Source organism: Suricata suricatta, chromosome 6 (assembly GCF_006229205.1).
Source record: "Suricata suricatta isolate VVHF042 chromosome 6, meerkat_22Aug2017_6uvM2_HiC, whole genome shotgun sequence".
NCBI classification, from domain to species: domain Eukaryota; kingdom Metazoa; phylum Chordata; class Mammalia; order Carnivora; family Herpestidae; genus Suricata; species Suricata suricatta.
Genome location: NC_043705.1, coordinates 84,453,371 through 84,472,288, shown reverse-complemented (window position 1 = coordinate 84,472,288; position 18,918 = coordinate 84,453,371). Strand labels below are relative to the sequence as shown.

The 18,918-nt window shown below is 54.7% G+C and overlaps 1 protein-coding gene across 2 annotated transcripts; it reads left to right on the top strand.

The window, feature by feature from the left end:
- Window positions 1–1,228: 1,228 nt before the first annotated feature.
- On the top strand, window positions 1,229–16,449 carry RGS14 (regulator of G protein signaling 14). Of its 2 annotated transcripts, none has more exons than XM_029942763.1 (15): window positions 1,229–1,443; window positions 8,349–8,370; window positions 8,539–8,717; window positions 9,043–9,135; window positions 9,219–9,362; window positions 9,764–9,907; window positions 10,024–10,135; window positions 10,437–10,549; window positions 11,000–11,203; window positions 12,924–13,000; window positions 13,248–13,374; window positions 13,463–13,544; window positions 13,631–13,692; window positions 13,772–13,886; window positions 14,127–16,449. In XM_029942763.1, exons 1-15 carry the CDS (start codon window positions 1,399–1,401, stop codon window positions 14,327–14,329), a joined length of 1,722 nt encoding a protein of 573 aa, XP_029798623.1. In that variant the 5' UTR covers window positions 1,229–1,398; the 3' UTR covers window positions 14,330–16,449. The 2 variants fall into 2 exon arrangements, with proteins under 2 accessions (XP_029798623.1, XP_029798624.1); XM_029942764.1 differs by having other exon boundaries at window positions 1,230–1,443; window positions 13,646–13,692.
- Window positions 16,450–18,918: the final 2,469 nt, after the last annotated feature.

Below are 18,918 nucleotides of genomic sequence, written 5' to 3'. Positions count from 1 at the left end.
CGACTTTGCCTCAGCAATCTTGGGGGATGGAGAACTAACACTGAATATGGTTTTGATCTTTTGTGTGCCTTGGCCACTCACGTCTAGCTCAGCAAGACAGACGCCAAAAGTTATTTTGACCAGGAAATGGCAATCTCCAGCCTCCAGATGCAAATCTTGTTTACTGGCTCACTCAACGGAGTGATAATCCTTGCCTGAGACAGACAGAAAACTTGGCGGGCCCCGACACAGTAAGCCCGTACTTAAGGTAAAAATACAAGTCCTGTAATGGGTACATGCCTGTGTAGGAAAGAGGCAAACTAAGGGCTCTGGCTAAAGGGCCCGAGTTCAGCTGGCACTGGGTCAGGGCTGGGAGAACAGGGTGTCACCCTTTGGTTAATAGTAATACACCAAGGTGGAACTCTTATGTGGGTGAAAATGAGTGCGCGCATGTCACACACAGATGCAACGGATCCATTCCCCTGCTTCGGTGGGTAAGCATGTGCATAACTGCTTGCACATGTCACTGGGGTGGCTGAGTACTTATATGCCTATATGCAATTGTGCCCGTGTCCAAGGGACTATACATACACCCAGGTGTTTCTGATGAAGGGAGAGTGTGTGTTTATAACATGCACCCCTGGGTGGTCTGTGTGTGTATGACCATGCATGCAAGGTGTCCATCTGTCTATACACATGGGCACATGCCTGGGAAGTATCTGGTGATAGAGACAGTAACACCACATGTGCACAACTGCCTGGGGGAGGGGTACTGATGTGTGCATGCCTGGCACACAGCAGGTGTGAGGTAAGTGTGTCCTGAGTAAAGTACCTGTGTGCATACTTGATACACATGTACACATGTCTACAGCAGCCCCTGTCAGGGTGCAAAAAGGTGACTAAGTGACTTCTGTGTGCTCAGACATGAACTTGGAGCTCCCTGGGCTGGGTAAACCAGGATGGGCTATTTCCTGGACACATAGAGGCCTCTGGCTATGTGTTGGAGACTGTGTGGGGCACTACTAAGGGCGCATTGTGGCATGTGTGTGTGCATGTGAACGTGTGTGTGTGTGTGTGCATGTGAACGTGTGTGTGTGTGCATGTGAGCGTGTGTGTGTGTGTGCATGTGAACGTGTGTGTGTGTGTGTGTGTGCATGTGAACGTGTGTGTGTGTGTGTGTGTAGGAAGAGGCGTTCGCTCACTTAGACCTTGCTTCTTTCTGTGGTTCGGTTTCTATAGAGACACTTCCTGTGGCAGAGAAAAGAGGTAGTGAGCTGGTGTTTCAGGATGTGAGGGCCCGCAGGAGCAGAGTCGGGCTCTCTCTGTTGCCTGCCTGCCACCGTGCAAGCTCTGGCCAGGGCTGCCCACAGTCCCCATGGTGGCCACTCCTCGCGGCAGGGACCCTTGAACAGCGGCGGCATGCCGGGGAAGCCCAAGCACCTGGGTGTCCCCAACGGGCGCATGGTAAGTGTGGGCTCCAGACCAGGCCTGTGGGGAAGGGGTGGGCACACCCAGGGTGGAGCCCAGGAGGCATGCCTGGCAGGGCTGGGCAAGAGCCTGCATGCTGCCAGCAAGTGGGAGAAGTTGGGTACAGAGAGGAGCAGGCAGTGGGACCTGGTGCCCTTACCGTAGGACCTTCCAGATGGCTCTGCTGGGGACCTGGGGCAAACTTGGGCACGAGAACAGAGTAAAGTGGTCACAGGCTTCTCGTACCCATTGCTTCCTTTCCTGCCACTTTGGCACCATCCAGGCTGGGAGACCTAGCATGGCCCTTGATCCCTGCACACCTCCACAGTGACCTAGGCCCCCACATCTCATTTAGCCTCAACCTTTCCCTCTGCACCCCATGTCCTGATGCCCAAAGTCAGGTAAGGGGCAATCCTCAGTGGGTCACTGTCCTTCAGCTAGACCTGCTCCAGAGGCTTCCTGCCAGAACTAGAAGTCTTTGGGCAGCCTGGAATGGGTCAGTAGGGTCAGGCCAGCTTGGTGAATCTTGACTTTTCTATTCCTGAGATGCCAGGAAGGGTGGGAGTAGCTGGACACTAGGATGCCCTGGCTACTGCTGCTGCCCCACCCCCTAGAGCCTCTCTTTGGCTGCTTAGCCTCCAAATCAGAGCTGCCCTTGGACAGTCCAGCTTTTTTCTGCATCATTCAGCTGATGGGGCAGGCTGTGCTGGGCCTTCCTTTTCTCCCTAGGATACCAATCCACTTGGCAGAACCCCAGCCTCAGGAAGGCCAGATGGTGTCCTAACCTCCAACCAAGCCCCGGCCTAGGACTATGGGACAGAGCCAATAGGTCTAGAGAGACCTGGGTTCCACTCTTGGTTTTTCTGTCCCATATAAGGGGTCCTCTCTGATCCTCAGTATCTTCACCTATTAAATGAGGAAATTGGAATAGATCTCAAAGGCTTGTTGAGATGACTAAGTAGAATGATGAATAAGAGGCCCTTGACCCATTGTGGGGGCTCTATAAATGTCAACCCCATGCCTCCCTTCATTCTCAGTGCCTCTTCTGAGTCCCCTGCCTCACTCAGGAACTAAGATTTTACCCTCCTAATTCCCAAGACTTTTCTCCACTTCTCCTTTACCCAGTGTCTCTGTGTTGCCCAGCCCCAGGCTAGCTGGGTGGGAGAGAAGCAGACCCCTCCAAGCTGGCCCAGTCTGCCACCTCACTGTCTCTGCCATTAACCTAACTTTGAAAGTTCAAGAACCTATGTTCCTCTCACTCCAACCCAGAGGCATGACACTAGGATGTCCAGGCCAGGGACACTGGGCCACTCCCACGACCACCCTAGGTGGGGTGGGTTGGTGCTCGGCTGGTGATTCTGAGCAGTGGCCAGAACTGCAGGGCAACTGAGGGTGTCCAGGGACAGACCCAGCCTCTGTCCCCTCCCACATCAGCCCATGGTTTCTCTACCCAAAAGTCATTCAGAGAAGGGAGGGCACCCACTGCCCCCAACCCTGGCAAGCTCATAGGTGCCCTGGCTCCTTGCAGCAACCTTCACACACAGGTTTATCTTTGCTCTTTCTGGGCCTGTTCTGAACACTCCCTGTCACCTGTTGGCATCCTGAGGGTCACAGATTGGCTGCTTGCTGGCCATTGGTCAACTTTCTGAGGCCATGCGCAGCTGACATGGGAGGGGTGGACAGGCATCAGCATCTGTGACACAGTACTTGTGGGCCAGCAGTCAGGCTCCTTCCATGAGTAACCTCTCGAGGGAGGCTCAGAGGAGTAAATGACATGCTGAAGGCAGCCAGCAGGTAGAGGGGCCTGCATCTGAACCCAGATTATCTGACTCAATGCCTTTGCTCTCCCACCTCCCAGAACTGTCTTCCCCCTCCTCCCCCTGCTTTCACCCCCACCCACTGCTGCCATCATTCCCTGCTGAGGCGGCTTCATTTGTCAGCCTCGGCTTTCTGCCACTCAGCTTGTCAGGCAGTTGCAATGAAACCTGTCACTTAGAGATGGCTCCCAGCCCCCTCCCAGAGACATCTTTACACAATCCCAATTGCCACTTCATTTGTTCATGCAGTCATTCATTCAACAGACCCTCCATAGGTCTGCCCTATGCTGGCCCTGTCCTAGGCACAGAAGACCCAAACCCATCACCCTAGTCCCTGCCCTCAAGCAGCTCCCAGTCTGGCAAGGCACAAAAGATGTGGGTACAAATACCAGAAGAGAATTCAGATTTGGGTCAGAGCCATGGGTCCAGGGTAGAGAGGAGGACCCGAGGAGGGAGAACTGACTTCTTGTCTCATTTTATGCATCATGGTATCAAGTTCTTGAAAGGATATGCTATCTGAGGAGGGGATGGCATGGGAAAGGGTCTGGATGTGAGGAAACACAGGATGTGTGTGCAGGGACATGGCCTAAGGGGAAGCTGGGCCTAAAGCCTGGAGAGGAGAGGTTATCATATCCTGTCACTCTTAGGGGAACCACGCAGTCTTCCCAGCTGGGGAGACCTGCAAGGCAGAGCCTACTGTGGCTCTGCCTGTATTCTTGGCATCCAGATCAGGGCTAGGGTTCAGCTCCCCAGGACTGGCTCAGACCAAAGGGGCCAGGCACCCAGGGTTCCCTGTGCACATAGCCAGAGAGGATCGTGGGGCCTCCGTTCCCCCTAGCTAGGATGAAACGAGATGATGGTACAGAGTGCCCAGCACCCAAGATGCTAAATAATTCAGCCCTCCCTTTGAGGTCTGACTCCTCTAGAAGGCAGAGTTTAAGAGGACCCCCTGGGCTCTTTACCCTTGATTGACTTTGCCGGCCTGTGTCCAAAGGGCTAAGGCCCTGGGCCTGCCAGGTCCCCTGGTACATCGCCTGTCCACCCAGGGAGGCAGCTTGGGGCAGGGAATACCTCAGGCTCCAGAGGAAGGTACCCGTGGATTCTAACTTCAGCTCAGCCACTTCCCCACCATGTGACTTCTTTGGGCATAGGTTTCCTGATCTGTAAAATGGGGGTAGTAATACCTGCCACACAGGATAAGGATTTGAGGATAGAGTGAGAACACGGATCTGAATTGTCCAAGAGTGCCTGCCACACAAGTAGAGCTCAGAAATGTTGCCCCTCCACGCTCACCTTAGCATTCTTAGATCCCAGCGGCTCTGCCAGGCTTAAGAAAAAAATATGGCAAACTGAGGCCTGACCATGGGCCAGGGGTTCATCATCCACCACACCCTTCCTCATCCTTTCTTCCCCTTTTCTCCCATTCACTCACCACTTCTCCTCAGGCAAGCCAGAGTGAGGCAAGGCAGGCCGTGCTCAGTACAACTTCCCTAAGCCTGGCAGCCTGGGCAGGTGGGAGCCCTGGTCAGCGGAGCTCCTGACAGCTCCGTTCCACCTGCTTTCACATACTCGCTCACCTTTCCTAGCAGCCCCGAGAAGCTGGAAATGCTGAGCCCCCTTCTACCTGAGGGAAACTGAGGTCCAGAGGAAGAAGTTATTTGCCCTTGAATGGTGGAACTGAAATTGAACTCTATCCTCCCACCTCTGGATCTCTATCCCTACCCCATCTCGGCCCCAACTATACAGATCAACAACCAGTGGGGCAAGAGGGACCGAGGAGGGTGAATTGCTGGCCACAGATATGGGGTGTTCAGAAGTAAAGGACCCCTTTACCTCCCATGAAGGAGGTGCTGTGGCCTCATGGGATGGCAGAGGAGGACTTCTAGGGCCCTGATGGCTGCTTGCTAGCCCCAGAGCAAGGAGGGTGCCTCATGGGAGGGAGTTCAGGTTGGCTCCCTCTGTAAACCAGGCCTGCCCTCTGGGAGCTACCAAATCGTAGGGAGAGAGAGGCCTAGACATGGGTGGGCAGATGTGTGGTAGGCAGGAGGATTCAGGGCAACTGGTGGTGTTTGTAGATGACTGATGTCAGGGAGTAGAGATTGCAGAGCAGTTGGTTCAGTGAGGGGAGCAGGAGCAGATACCCGGCAAGAGAAAGCAGCAAAGCAGGAAGCAGGAGTGTGAAAAGGTGTGAGGAACCTAGAGAAGTTTGATAAAGTGTAGGTGCAGTGAGGAGGAGGGAAATGGGGGAGGCTGAAGGGGTTCATTAGTCAGGCCCCGGGCTGCTCGCTTCAGCTGTAACACAGCAACTGCTCTACTTTGCAGAGCAGGGAGCTTGGCCGCCACCTGAGAGCCAGTCCCACCTAAAGACACACACAGACAATTCAACATAATGTCAAGAATAAAACAAAATAGGAGTGTGGGCTGGCTTCTGCCCCAGGCACCTTTGCCCATTCTGTGGCTCCAGGCCTGCCCCAGCAGCCATGGGGGCTCTGAGTTAGGGTGTGGATCTGAGTCCTGGGGTGGAGGGCAGGCCAGAGAGAGGCCAGTGGCTTAGGGGGTGGGGGGGAAGCGGCCAGGCAGCCACCACGGAGGGGGAGGCAGGATGGTTCCCGGAGACCTGTGCAAAGGGTGGTGAGAGCAGCCCTGAGGGTGGCAAAGCCACAGAGCAGTCAGGACAGGCAGGTGTGGGCATGAGTAGAGCTGCCAGGAAAGGAAGGAGCAGGCTGGATGGTACCCTGGGCTTCAACTCTGCATACCCCAGGAATTGGGAGCTATCTGGCAGCCCCTGGAGCTGACTCTAAGAAGCCATCACATGGGGGCGGGGGGGGGGGGGGGGGGGGGGGGGGGGGGGGGGGGGGGGGGGGGGGGGGGGGGGGGGGGGCCAGGGGAGGGCGCCCAGGGCTTGGTGCGCTGGCGAATGGGCTCACTCAGCCACGCTCTGATCTGCACAAAATTTCCTCTCCAGCAATGTCTCACCTCCATGCTCTAGATGGGAGGTGAGGCTTAGGGAGGAGCCCAAGGGCGTAAAACTGAAAAAGGGATTTGAGCTGGGATTTGATTTTGGGTCTAACAGACCCCAACACCTGTGCTCTGTCCTCCATAGCACGGCTAGCAAATTGAAAGTGGAGCACGGTCAAACACCAAGACTAATGTAACAGCAGTAATAACAGTAATGTTCTGTGAAAGTTTACTACATATCAGATAGTGTTCTGAGTTCCTCATCTATATATTTAACTTATTTAGTCACAGCAATCGTTTGAAGTCAGGAGAAGTATTTACCCCATTTCTACAGAAGAAGAAATTGAGGCACAGAGAGGTGAAGTGCCTTGTGCAAGGTCACATAGCACAAGTTGAACTCAGGTGGTCTGGGGCAGCACCTGCCTCCATAAGTAATATAAATGCAGCACACTGGCCTCACAGACCTCTGAAGAAAGCATGAGCCCCTTATAGGGAAGGCAGTTGCTGTTCAATACCAGACAAAGTTGTCATGCTGGGAAGCAGCTCTGGGTAGCTGAGGCACCACAGGAGTTTATGTAAAACTCCTGATTTTTAAGTGTGGGAACCACCTTTAAACTGAAAAAGAAAAAAAGTCTGAGGGCCAAGATATTAATAAGATTCTAACATACTCGCAGGCTAGCTCTGGCCCACAGACGTGGGACCTGAGTGTTCCCAGGTGAGAGTAGGGAGCACAGAGGGAGATCTCAGATAGGAGGGCAGGGAGAGGCTTCCTGGGGGAGATGTTTGCAGACCTGTTTCCAGTGGGGATGTAACAAAGGGACAGGTGGTAGAAACTCCTGTGACAGGACTAGTGAGAATAGGATGTGAGAGAGACGGAGGAAAGCGGGATGATCGAACCCTGGTGTGAGGAGCCCAGGTGGTGGGAAGAAAGACAGGATGTAGGGAAACTGGTTTGGTGCCCTGCTTTGGTAATGGCAGAGGTGGCTTACCCCTTGGGACTGGCTGAGTTGGAAGGGCTTGTGGGACATTTGGGCAGAGATGTTAGCAGGAAGTTGGCTATGTGAGTTTGGATTTGGGGATATATGGGAGGGGGAAAGGACCGAGGGCAGAGTCAGGGAGGGGTGGAGGCCATCTTGTGTGGGTAGAGATGAGAAGGAAGCTGGAGGAGCTGCTAGGAGGATAGGAAGACCAAGGGAAACCACTGCAAGAGTCATTTTGAAAGGAGGGTTTTTTCTATTTCACTAATGGTTGGATTCCCAGAGAAGTCGGAGTTGTATGTGGTGGGGGGTGGGGGGGCGGGGGAAGATGAAGTTCGTTCTCTACAGCAATGCTACTCAAAATGTGGTCCATGGACCGGTGCATCAGTATTGCCTGAGAGCTTGTTAGAAATGGAGAGCCTCAGACCCCATCCTGGACCTCCTGAGCCAGAATCTCCAGAGATGGGTTCCTACCGGTGATTTTAATGCACACTAGAATTTGAGAATGACTGCTCTATATTATAAAATAGCATCCTGGGCCCAGCCCAAGGTGGGGTGGGGCCCACGGTCTCTCAGGGTCTTCCTCTCCAAGAGGAAACAGTTGCAACAAAGAGATCACTGGCTATAGAGACACCTTTCCTTCCTCAAAGACACCAGCAAACATTGATACAGCACATACCACATGCTGGCCCCTGTTCTAAATGCCGGAAATGGTATTAAACTGATTTGATCCTTGCAATAGTCCCAGGAAGTAAGTTACTATTATTATCATTATCCCCTATTACAGATGGAGACAAGCAAGTAACGAGTCACTCAGCTAGTAAACAGCAGAGACAAGATTTAAAGTCTGTGCCAATCCTCACCATGCTGTACACCTGGGCTTGTCCAGCAAGTGCTGAGGGAGGAGAGAACCAGGGGCAAATGGAAAGTAACTGGCATAAGTTCCAGCACACAGTGGTTGGCACATGATGGAAAAGGAGCCAGGAGTAGCCTGAGAAAAACACTGAGCAAGCAGTGACCTGGCTGGGAATGCCCAGCATGGCCCTCCAGGGAGAGAATACAGTTTCAGTCCTGGGGCCTGAGCCCAGAACTGTCCTTTGAGAATCTACCCTGGGCTCTGCTCTGATTGTCTACCTTGGGTCTCTTGTAGGTTCTGGCTGTCTCAGATGGAGGTAAGTGACAGAGGGTATGGAGGAGGCCTGTTTGGGGTGGGGAAGGGTATATGAAAAAGGGTGGGGACACCTCTTGCTATCTCTCCAGGGAAAATACCTACAGATGGGGTTGGGCCAGGGGCTGGGGAAGGCCACAGGTCTCACCACCATTTGTCCATCCACCTACAGAGTTGAGCAGCACAGCAGGACCCCAGGGCCAGGGGGAGGGCCGAGGCAGCTCTCTCAGTATCCACAGCCTCCCCAGTGGCCCCAGCAGCCCCTTCTCCACCGAGGAGCAGCCTGTGGCCAGCTGGGGCCTGTCCTTCGAGCGGCTGCTGCAGGACCCACTGGGGCTGGCTTATTTCACTGTAAGCTCTGGAATGGGATAGGGAGGGCAGATGGCAGTGGCCACCATGGTGGAAGTTGGGGGTAGGGTGGCGGCATGGGAAAGGATATGGATGGAGCTTCAAGCTGGTCAGAATGGGATTCCTGTGCCAGCTGCCTCATCCAGCCTTTCTTTGGCACTTTCTTCCTCTTCTCTCAGCAGGGAACTTTCCTTGTGTCTGCTTCTCATTTTCTCTCTGTGCCCTATCTGTCTGGTTTGGCCTCTTGGCCCTATCTGTATCCCAATCTCTTTGACCACATCCCCTGACTGGGTCTCTGTGTCTCTGACTGCCTCCTTCTGTGCACCAGGAGTTCCTGAAGAAGGAGTTCAGTGCTGAGAATGTAACTTTCTGGAAGGCCTGCGAGCGCTTCCAGCAGATCCCTGCCAGCGACACCCAGCAGGTGGAGAAAGGGGCGCTGGGGCAGAGTGGTGGGACTAGAGCCTGGGTCATGCCCCTGACCTTCTCCTGTCCCTCCTGCAACAGCTTGCTCAGGAGGCCCGCCACATCTACCGGGAGTTCCTGTCCAGCCAGGCACTGAGCCCAGTGAACATTGACCGGCAGGCCTGGCTAGGCGAGGAGGTGCTGGCAGAGCCACGACCTGACATGTTCCGGGCACAGCAGCTCCAGGTGAGTGTCTCCAGGGGTCTAGGCTTGGGATTAGGGGGCGTGGCCTTGGAAGAAAGGACAAGAGGTGGGAAGAGATCCAGGGGCGAAGAGTGGGATGGGGTTGGAGTGGCCTACTGCAAGGGGCAAATTCGAATGCCCACCCCAAAGTAAAATGCAGGGGCAGGGCGCAGGTCAGAGGGCGGTACCAGAGGCTGCGGTGAAGCAGGGGCTAGGGGCGGAGCCTAGCAGAGGTCAAGGTGGAGGCCAAGAGTAGGCACAGGGCTAGGTCAAGGAGTTGCGTGGGAGGGGCCAAGGTCTCAGCTGCTAGGTTGGGAACTCAGCCAACCTTGAGGGCTGGGCCAGGTAAACTGGGGGCAAGTCGAACACCCCCTCCGGCTCACCGCCCTGGCTCGGTCCCGCAGATCTTCAACTTGATGAAGTTCGACAGCTATGCGCGCTTCGTCAAGTCCCCGCTGTACCGCGAGTGTCTCCTGGCGGAGGCCGAGGGACGCCCCCTGCGGGAACCTGGCTCCTCCACCCCTGGCAGCCCTGACTCCACTAGGAAGGTGCGGACGAGGGCAGTGGGAGGCAGTGGGCTGGGTGCAGATCCGTAGGGGTGTATCCTCGGTCTGCACATAGGCTGGGGTCCCACCTCGAGCCAGCGCCTTTCCCCTACCCGCAGAAACCGAAGCTGAAGCCCGGGAAGTCGCTGCCGCTGGGCGTGGAGGAGTTGGGACACCAGACTTCTGCTGAGGGCTCTGGGGGCCGCCCGCTCCGCAAGTCTTTCCGCAAGGGTGAGGGTCAGAGAAGAGTCGGGGTGGGAGTTTGGGCAAGCTTTGAGAATGCCCCCCTTTCTCCTATTTGTCTATAAATCTGTGAAAACCGAAATTCCCTGTGACCACCACGTTCCCCCGGTGGTTTGGTTTCCAGACTAGAGCCCAGAAGTTTGGGAAGCCCACTCAGTAGCCACACTTCCATGGCCCCAAGCCGTGTTAGACCTCTCCCTGCTGGAGGGCTTCAGCAGGGTCCGCCTGGTGGTGGAGAAGGGGGTGTAGGGAGGAGGGGCTCTTCTGCTCACTGCTCCCTCTCCCCTAGAACTAGCAGGAGGGGTCTCAAATTCCACCTTCCGCAGAGAGTCCCAGGGCTCTCTCAACTCCTCTGCCAGTCTGGACCTCGGCTTCCTTGCCTTTGTCAGCAGCAAATCTGAGGTGAGAGGACTGCTGGGGGCGACAATGTGCAAGCTAGGACCACTACTCATGCCCCTTTGTGTGGCCACCATCATTCCTAGTCATGCTTCCCACTTACATCTTCCTGCTGCCAACCCCTTAGCCTCCTCACTTTCTTCCTGTCCTCACCATAGTGGGCCCCAGGCATGGCATGCATGTGCATTCCCTTTGTGTGTGTGTGCACAAGTGTGGGTGCCCAGGTGTACACAGCAGATGTATGGGGGTCAGTGGGAGGACCTGTCTCTGGGTGCTCTTATGCCTGGGTGAGCACACATATGTTCCCATAGGAGGAGTATATCTGCCTGCCTAAAAGTGTGCCCTTCGGCATGTGTGTGCATGTGTGCGCCCCAGTGGGCCTACCTGCCTGTGTAACTCTCTGCATGTCCCTGAATGTGTACACATGACCTTCCCTCCACTCCTGTCCTGAATCAGAGCCACCGGAAAAGCCTTGGGAGCACAGAAGGTGAGAGCGAAAGCAGGCCAGGGAAGTACTGCTGTGTGTACCTGCCCGATGGCACAGCCTCCTTGGCTCTGGCCCGACCTGGCCTCACCATCCGTGCCATGCTGGCAGGCATCTGTGAGAAACGAGGCCTCTCTCTACCTGACATCAAGGTCTACCTGGTGGGCAATGAGCAGGTGTGGACCTGGCCTGGGCCCCAACTCTCTCTTCCTGATCCTGACCCCAGCCCTGTTCCTGTCTCTGCTCAGCTATGACCTCCACCTCAATTCCATTCCCATCCTCATCCCTTTCCTAATTCCAATCCCCAACATAGCCCTGTCCCTACCCCCATGCACAGCTCCAAATCAACCCAGCACCAACTCTTCAAACTCAGACTTCCACTCTCATCGCATGAAAATCTTTCCCCCACCCCATGCCCCTCCTGGTTTCCAGCTTTACCCATTATTTTCACTGTGGTACTCCAGAAGGGAGAATGGGGGAGAACCACTGCCTGAGCTGGGTTTCCCCCATCACCCCCAGAGTTCTTGCTGGCATCTTTGAAATGGTCATCAGTGGCACCCAAATGCACCTAATCCATGAAAAACTTTCCTTGAGGTGCAAACTAGAATTAAACTTTACAGAGGAATGGCGGGGGTGGGGTGGGGGGATGCACTTTAAACCAAGCCATCCAGTAAGGGGGATTTGAAGGAAGAATGCTGCATTCCAGGGAGACCCTGCAGGATTTCATTCTGATAAGGCCTAAGGCCCTGCCAGGTGGGTGAGCAGAGGGACCCAGGCTAGAGCTCTGTTCTCCAGGTCCACAGGCTGGAGGTAAGCCAGGCAGGATGTGATCAGGGAAGAGGGGCCAAAGCTTCAGAGAGTTTCGGGGCGGGGAGATAGGCTATTCTGGCTGGCTCCAGGAAGGCTTCATGGAAGAGGCAGCTGTTGATGAGGGGAGGATGAGGATGGGGAGGAGTTTGCCTGGCAGAACTGTCAGGAAAAGACATTCTAGGCAGAGGGAACAGCTTAAGTGAAGTCTGGATGTGAGTAAGAAGTGCAGGGCAAGTTCAGGGGCTTAGAGAGTGGGACTGTGAGGGCAGTGGGAGGATCTCTGCCCACTCAGGCCACCCGGACAGCTTCTGAAGCCCAGATGGGTTTTCTCATCTGCTAAATATAACTCCCCACCCACACTCCACCTGTCCCTGCAGCAGAGCACAGGCCTATCTCTGGAAGAAGCTGCCTCCCTGTCCTGGGCTGGGGCAGGCAGTGGGGCCTATAGGAGCAGTAGTCACTGCACCTACTGTTTATGTACCTACTGTGTGCCAGGCACTTTGCTAGATACTTTATATCCTTCTGGCCTTACAGTGGTCTGGGGAAAAGGCTCTTGTTATAGTGAGGAGACAAGAAGTGTCCTTAGTAGGTGGGGATGGAGAGAAATGGACAAGTGTTAAAAAAGGGACAAGGTCTAGGTGGCTGATGATCAAACGTGGGTGGTAGGGAGGACATACATCCATAGATTTCACATGCCTGAGAGACAAGGGGGCAGCCATCCAGGAAGTGGGTCCTGGACTGGCCTGGCCTAGAAAGAGGCAGCTCCATGATCCAGGACCTAAGCCTGCTCCTTATCCAAGCAGCATCATTACCATTTCATGCTCACTCCACTCCTGTTTCTTTCCCAAGTCTGTCCAACCTTCTTGCCACCCTTCTCCCTGGCCTTGGCCATACTAGGCTCTGACTCCAGCCAGGTGTCTTACTCCATCCTCATCTCTCTCACTCACCTGACCACCACCCTTTCCCTCTGACCCTTAGGGATCCCCAGTGGGGGGCCATGGGTGGAAGTGAGGTGGTTCCTTCCCACCCTGGGGATGGTTAGGGGTGGGGAGGGAGGGTTTCTGAGACCCTGCCTGGCATCTGCAGAAGGCTCTGGTCCTGGATCAGGACTGTGCTGTGTTGGCGGACCAGGAAGTGCGGCTGGAGAACAGGATCACCTTCGAGTGAGTGCCCCTCCTCCCAGGCTTAGGTCCTGGGTCCCAACACGAATTCGAGTCCCAGTTCAGGCTGTTGTTCTCCCTCTCAGGTCCCATCCCTGGTGCTGACCATGTCCCCGGGACTAAGGTCCCACCCCCAAGTTGTCCCACCTCCCCAGTGTAGGCTGCACCCCCTCTTGGGCCTGTCTGGAGTGGGTTGGGGGAGAGGCGGGGTCGGCTCTCTGCGGTTCCGCAGCGCGAGGGTCCCGTGCAGGCTCGAGTTGGCGGCGCTGGATCGTGTTGTGCGGATCTCCGCCAAGCCCACCAAGCGGCTGCAGGACGCCCTGCAGCCCATTCTGGCAAAGCACGGCCTGAGCCCGCAACAGGTGGCGCTGTGCTTGGTGAGCTTGGGGACAGCAGGGCAAGGGTCGGAGTGGGGGTGGGGGCAATGGGCTGCTTGTCCTGCGGGCTGCTGACCTGTTCCCACAGCCAGGCAAGAAGCAGCCACTGGATCTGGGGAAGCTAGTGAGCTCGGTGGCAGCCCAGAGACTGGTTTTGGACACTCTCCCAGGTAGAGAACCAAGGCCCTGGGGCTTGGTCCCTGGAGATGGCTCTGGCCCAGAAGGGGTACAGGTAGGAAGCAAACACTAAAGGTAGCACTCTCTGCCATAGGTGTGAAGACTCCCGAAGCTGGAGACACAGCCCCGTGCCACAGCCAGGTGAGCGAGAGAAAGGGCTACCTCTTCTGCCTACTGCACCTCCCCTCCTGGTTGTGGCTCTGACTCCACATTCTCGCAGGGCGGCCAGCCTAGAACTCAGAACAAGGCTGCCCACCCCTCTCCACTGTCCCTCAACTCGATGGCCCAGGCACCCAGTAGAATCACAGGGAAGCGGCAGACCTGTGACATTGAAGGTACTTTGGGGATGGTGGGAGCTAGGGATGGGTGGGTCCAGAGAGGCTTGATCTGAGGCAGGGACCTTGATGTTATTGGGGCTAGAAGAGTGTCCATTGAGGGTCGGGGGACCAGAAAGACTGAAGGGTGGGAGGGGAGCCTTTGGGGAGGCTGTGGCTGTAATAAGGGCAGCAGGTCATGGTGGGCTAGTGTAGGCAGGTCTGCCCTGGTGAGCTTCTTGACTCTGTGACCACCCCTAGGCCTGGTGGAGCTGCTGAATCGGGTGCAGAGCAGTGGGGCCCATGACCAGAGGGGCCTTCTGCGCAAAGAGGACCTGGTGCTTCCAGAATTTCTGCAGCTGCCTGTCCAAGGACCCAACTCCCAGGAGGCCCCACCACAGACTGAATCAGAGATCCAGCCCAAGGCAGACCCCTCGGACTCTACTGCCCACTCAGCCCTCTGACAGCTGCCCAGCAGTCCAGGCCGGCTGCATGGCACCTGGTGGGCCAAGCATGCCATGGGCCCACTCTGCATGCCCTGTCTGTGCCATGAGTGTCCCTGGCCCCTTCCTGCCACGGGCAGGCCCGCAGGAAGAGCCAGAAGGGAGTGGAGAGTGGGCTCAGAGGAGCTGCACCCCACAGCTGCCTGGTCCCTTATAGGTTCACTCACCCATCCCTTGCTGCCAGGTCACTGAGGGGAGGTGGGCCCAACCTCTCTGGTGCAGGCATGCCCAGCACAGAGGGGTGGTGTTGGCAGTGCCAGCCTCCCCACTCTGTGCTAAGACTTAGCAAGGAGCAGAAGGAGGGGCCGGCCCCTCCTCAGGGAGCTCATATGAGTAAGGGCTGGGGGTGCAAGTGGGCAGCCCCTCCCACTACTCACATAGGCTCTGCTGGCCTATGGATTTTGGACGTATGGATTTTGCAGTTGGCCTGGGGCAGCTGGGTTTGTCCTGGATGTATGATATTGTTATTATAATAGTAATTATTATTCTCCCATGAGGTGTGTTCCTTATATGCCAGTCTACCCTGTGTATCTCCCAAGCCACACTGCCTCTTGTCACCAAGGTCAGTTCCAGGAAGCCCTTGGAGACCTCAAGGTGTGCCCCCTGACTTCTTGTTGTCAGAACCTCTCTTCCTGACTGCACAGAATACTGGGGTTTGAATATGAGAGACAGAGACAGGGAGGAGAGGAGGAAGAGGAGAGGAAGGGGGAAGGGGAGGGAGGAGAAGACACTTCTAGGGAGCCATGCCTCTGCCACTTGTCATCACACTGTTCCTCACTGTCTGGATCTGAGTAGAGTACAGCATCTGGTTGTTGTCCTTTGCTTCTACTGGGGACCGGGTGTGTCTCAGCAGACATGGCTGTGGGCTCCTTTGATGCATTAAAGGCCTTGTAGAGGATACTGGTTGTTGTGGTGGGGCCAGGTTCTGTGCCTTGCCTGCTTTGGCTGGGTGGTCTTCCCTGTCCCTAGGAAGCCCCCATAGGCAGGGAGAGTGGAGAGGACCTCCCAGAAGGAGGGCCCAGCTTGTGGGCAGAGGAGCCAGATTCAGTCCCAGTGCTGCTGAGACAAACAAGGGGACATGGGAACCTTGAGGGGACACGTGAGGAGCGGGCCCTCCTGACCACTTCAGGCAGGTCAAACTCTCTTCCCCACTCCAGTTCTTTATGCTTGCTGTCCCCTCTGTCAGGAACTGCCCCCCCCCCACCACCACACCCCCGTATCATGGCACCTCATCCTTAAAATTCCTGACAGAGATCCAGGGGGTTTGCTGACCCAATGTGCCTTTCTTCAGAAGTCTAACCGAAGACTTTCTTGGGGGCCTTCAGCCCTCTACCCACTCTGCCCGTTTTGTTTGGCTGGGTTGATCAGATGCCCTAACTGCTGGGGTGGGCTCATGACCCAGTCCAAGTCAATCAGCATTTGGTGCAGGGATGATCCTTTGACCACAGTGAAAAGGCCATCCTGGTCCTTCATTTCCCAGGGATTTGAACAGAGGATACACAGGGAGAGCACCTGCATGTGAATGAAGCCAATGCAGGAGAGCAGGACTGAGCAATGGAGATTCCTGATGAAATTTACCTGAACACCTATAGTCAACCACCCCTAGACATTCTCATTTAGGCAAGTCAACACATTCTTGCCGTCTGTATGTGCTTGTGACTCTGAGTGGGTTTTCTGAGACCTGCAGCCACAAGGGTCTTGCTTCACTGAAGATCTCAGCTTGAACACCTCAGTGGAGCCTTCCCCAGTCACCTGAAGCTGTGGCCTACATGTCTGTGTTCCCCTCCCCCCAAATTCATGTGTTGCAATCCCAGCCCCAAGGTGATGGTATTAGGAGGTGGAGCACTTGGGATGTGCTTGGTCATGAGGGGGAGCCCTTGTGGGTGGGGCTAGTGCCCTTATAAAAGAGACCCTGGAGAGCTCCCCCACCCTTTCTACTCTGTGAGGACACAGCAAGAAGTTGGCTGTCCACAACCTGGAAGAGGGCTCTCACAGACACAGAATATGCTGACAGAATAGTCCTGATCTTGGACTTCCAGCCTCTAGAACTGTGAGAAATAAATTTTTGGATAAGCCACGCAGTCCCTTGTATTTTTGTTACAGCAGCCCAAAGGGAATGACACCAGATATGAAGTGCTCCCCAACTTTTTTCTCTACCATGCTGTCCAATTTTCTTCCTTCACAGTGCTCATCCCACTCTCTTATGACCTTACTTATTCAAACTTGTTTGCTGACAATATGATAAACATGCCCTGATGGCAGTGACCTTGTCCATCTTAGTCACTGTTGTTTCCCCTTGCCTACTGGGCTGACAAATGATTCTGCAGCCTCAGATAGACCCAGTGAAGGAAGCAGGGACAGCAAGACAGGTGGGTCCTGGGCAGAGGACTGCATAGCACCAGAATCACAGAATCACATCTGTGGCCAGATGGGGGGACAAACCCATGTCCCTTCCCCAATCAGTTGTGGAACCTCCCTTATACTTCCTGGGCCCTGGGGCTTTTCCCTGTGGGCAAAGACACCCTTCCATATGCCAGGATAGAGAGGTAGGGTCACCAGGTAAGAGAAGGTATCTTCCCAAAGTTGGCAGATCCTTCAGGCAAGCCCATCCTTCACCCACGCCTGCCCTTCTGAAGACACAGCAGAGACCAACAAATGTGATGGCCCCAGGATCGAGGGGATCATGGGTCAGGTGGGAGAGCCTCCATAGATGTTAGCTCCTGTGGGGGGAGGAAAATGCACATCAACTCAGGCCCCCAAGTTTGGCATGCTCCATCCTTTATCTCATTTTTGTCCTCATGATAAAATAGCCTGGTGGGGATGAAACCAAGGCTACAGGAGGGGAAGTGACGAGTCCAGGTCCTGCAAAGAATTTGTTGCTAGAGTTTGACCAGAACACAGACTGTCTGGCTCAGGGACATACACCAGGGAGGACCCAGATGCTATAGGAACCCCTTCTGGGAAGCCAGCACCCTCTGTGGGGGTGGGGAAGGATACATTCATATGGCTGCTTTGGGGAGCAGCTTGGGAGTTTCTGCTAAAAATTAAAAACACACAGCATCTGACCCCAGATGAATCAATCACACACTCATGTACAGGAGCGCCCTCCCTGCAGGGTTGTCTATGATGCCAAAACTGGCAAACAGCCAAATCTGTGGGGTAACACAAAAGGTGGTGGTATGTCTATGCTTTGCAATACCACACAGAAGATAAGGAATTGGGTACAGCATATCCTTATGAGTAAGGTTCTCCAAGACGTGCTATTGTTCAGTAAAAGAAAGTAGAGCAATGCATATGACATGATACCTTTATATAAACCACAAACACAGAGACACTTGTATAAGTATATGGAAAGAATAGAGAATGCTCTAGAAAGATCTGCCAAGCAGATGAAAATGGGGAGGGGACTAGGATTGGGGGGAGTAGTATAGGACATTTTCCCTTTAGCTTTAATGTTTTTTAAAGGATGCAATTAAAAATGATTATTTTTTTTTTGTTTAAGTAAGCTCTATTCTCAATGTGAGGCTTGAACTCATAACCCTGAGATCATGAGTTGTATGATCTGAGCCAGCCAGGCACCCCTAAAGATAATTATAATAGGGGCACCTGGGTGGCTCAGTGAGTTGAGCTTTTGACTTTGGTTCAGGTCACGATCTCACAGTTCCTGAGTTCGAGCCCCACATTGGGCTTGCTGCTGTCATAGCAGCTGTCCCCCCCTCTCTCTGCCCCTCCCCTGCTCATGCTGTCTCAAAAATAAATAAAACACTTTGAAAAACTAATAATTATAATAACACAAAGAACTTTCCAAGGCCATTTCTCTGTCACTCTGGGCCACCATCTCTTTCTCCAGAAGGAGAACCAACTCTTACTTTGGGGGCTTCAGCCCACCACCCATCTTGGCCCCCTTTGGCTGGCTTCTGTGTCCCTCTGCCACAATCCCCCATCATGTCCCCTGAAGCTGTCCTGGGCTGAGAGAGACCCAGTTTCCTCCTTCCAGCTCTTTTGCTCTCAGAATCCTTCAAGGTCCTGGGCCTCACTGCAGGGATGGGGGTCCAGGCCCAGGGGCAAAAGTCATCACCTGGTGAACCCACAGGCCCTTTCAGAGCCACTACATGGAGCTGGACTCCTTGGTGGTTGGGAAAAGTAGTGGAACTGCTTCTCCTCCCTCCACCAGGTGGGAAGACTGGAGGGGAGTCAGCCTACCCATCCAGCACCCAGTGTGAAGGAGGGAAGAGAACACACATTTGCTGACTGCTCTGCAGCTCCAGCACCTCCACCTTAGAGAGGACACGAGCAGAGAGAGCAGATGTGACTGCCTGGAGAATGCCCATGGAACCTAAGCCTCTAAGGGAGAAACTTGCTACTTATCTCTGGTCCCTTACACTCTTGATGGCCTTAGCGTAAAGTGGTATAGGATGGGCACAGAGTGAGCACAGAGCACACAGTGACCTGGGCTCTGGGCTGGGGTGGGGGCAGGTAGAGGCATGGGCTTCTCGCCTGGAGCCCAGCTGGAAGTGCTGATGCAGCTGTGGGTGGATGCTCCAGGGGCA

Bases quoted from the DNA above. Each gene is read 5' to 3' on its own strand.
- RGS14 (XM_029942763.1), top strand. From the start codon at position 1,399: ATGCCGGGGAAGCCCAAGCACCTGGGTGTCCCCAACGGGCGCATG. The intron at 11,204-12,923 runs GTGTGGACCTGG...TGGCATCTGCAG, and splicing joins ACCTGGTGGGCAATGAGCAG to AAGGCTCTGGTCCTGGATCA. The intron at 13,887-14,126 runs GTACTTTGGGGA...GACCACCCCTAG, and splicing joins GCAGACCTGTGACATTGAAG to GCCTGGTGGAGCTGCTGAAT.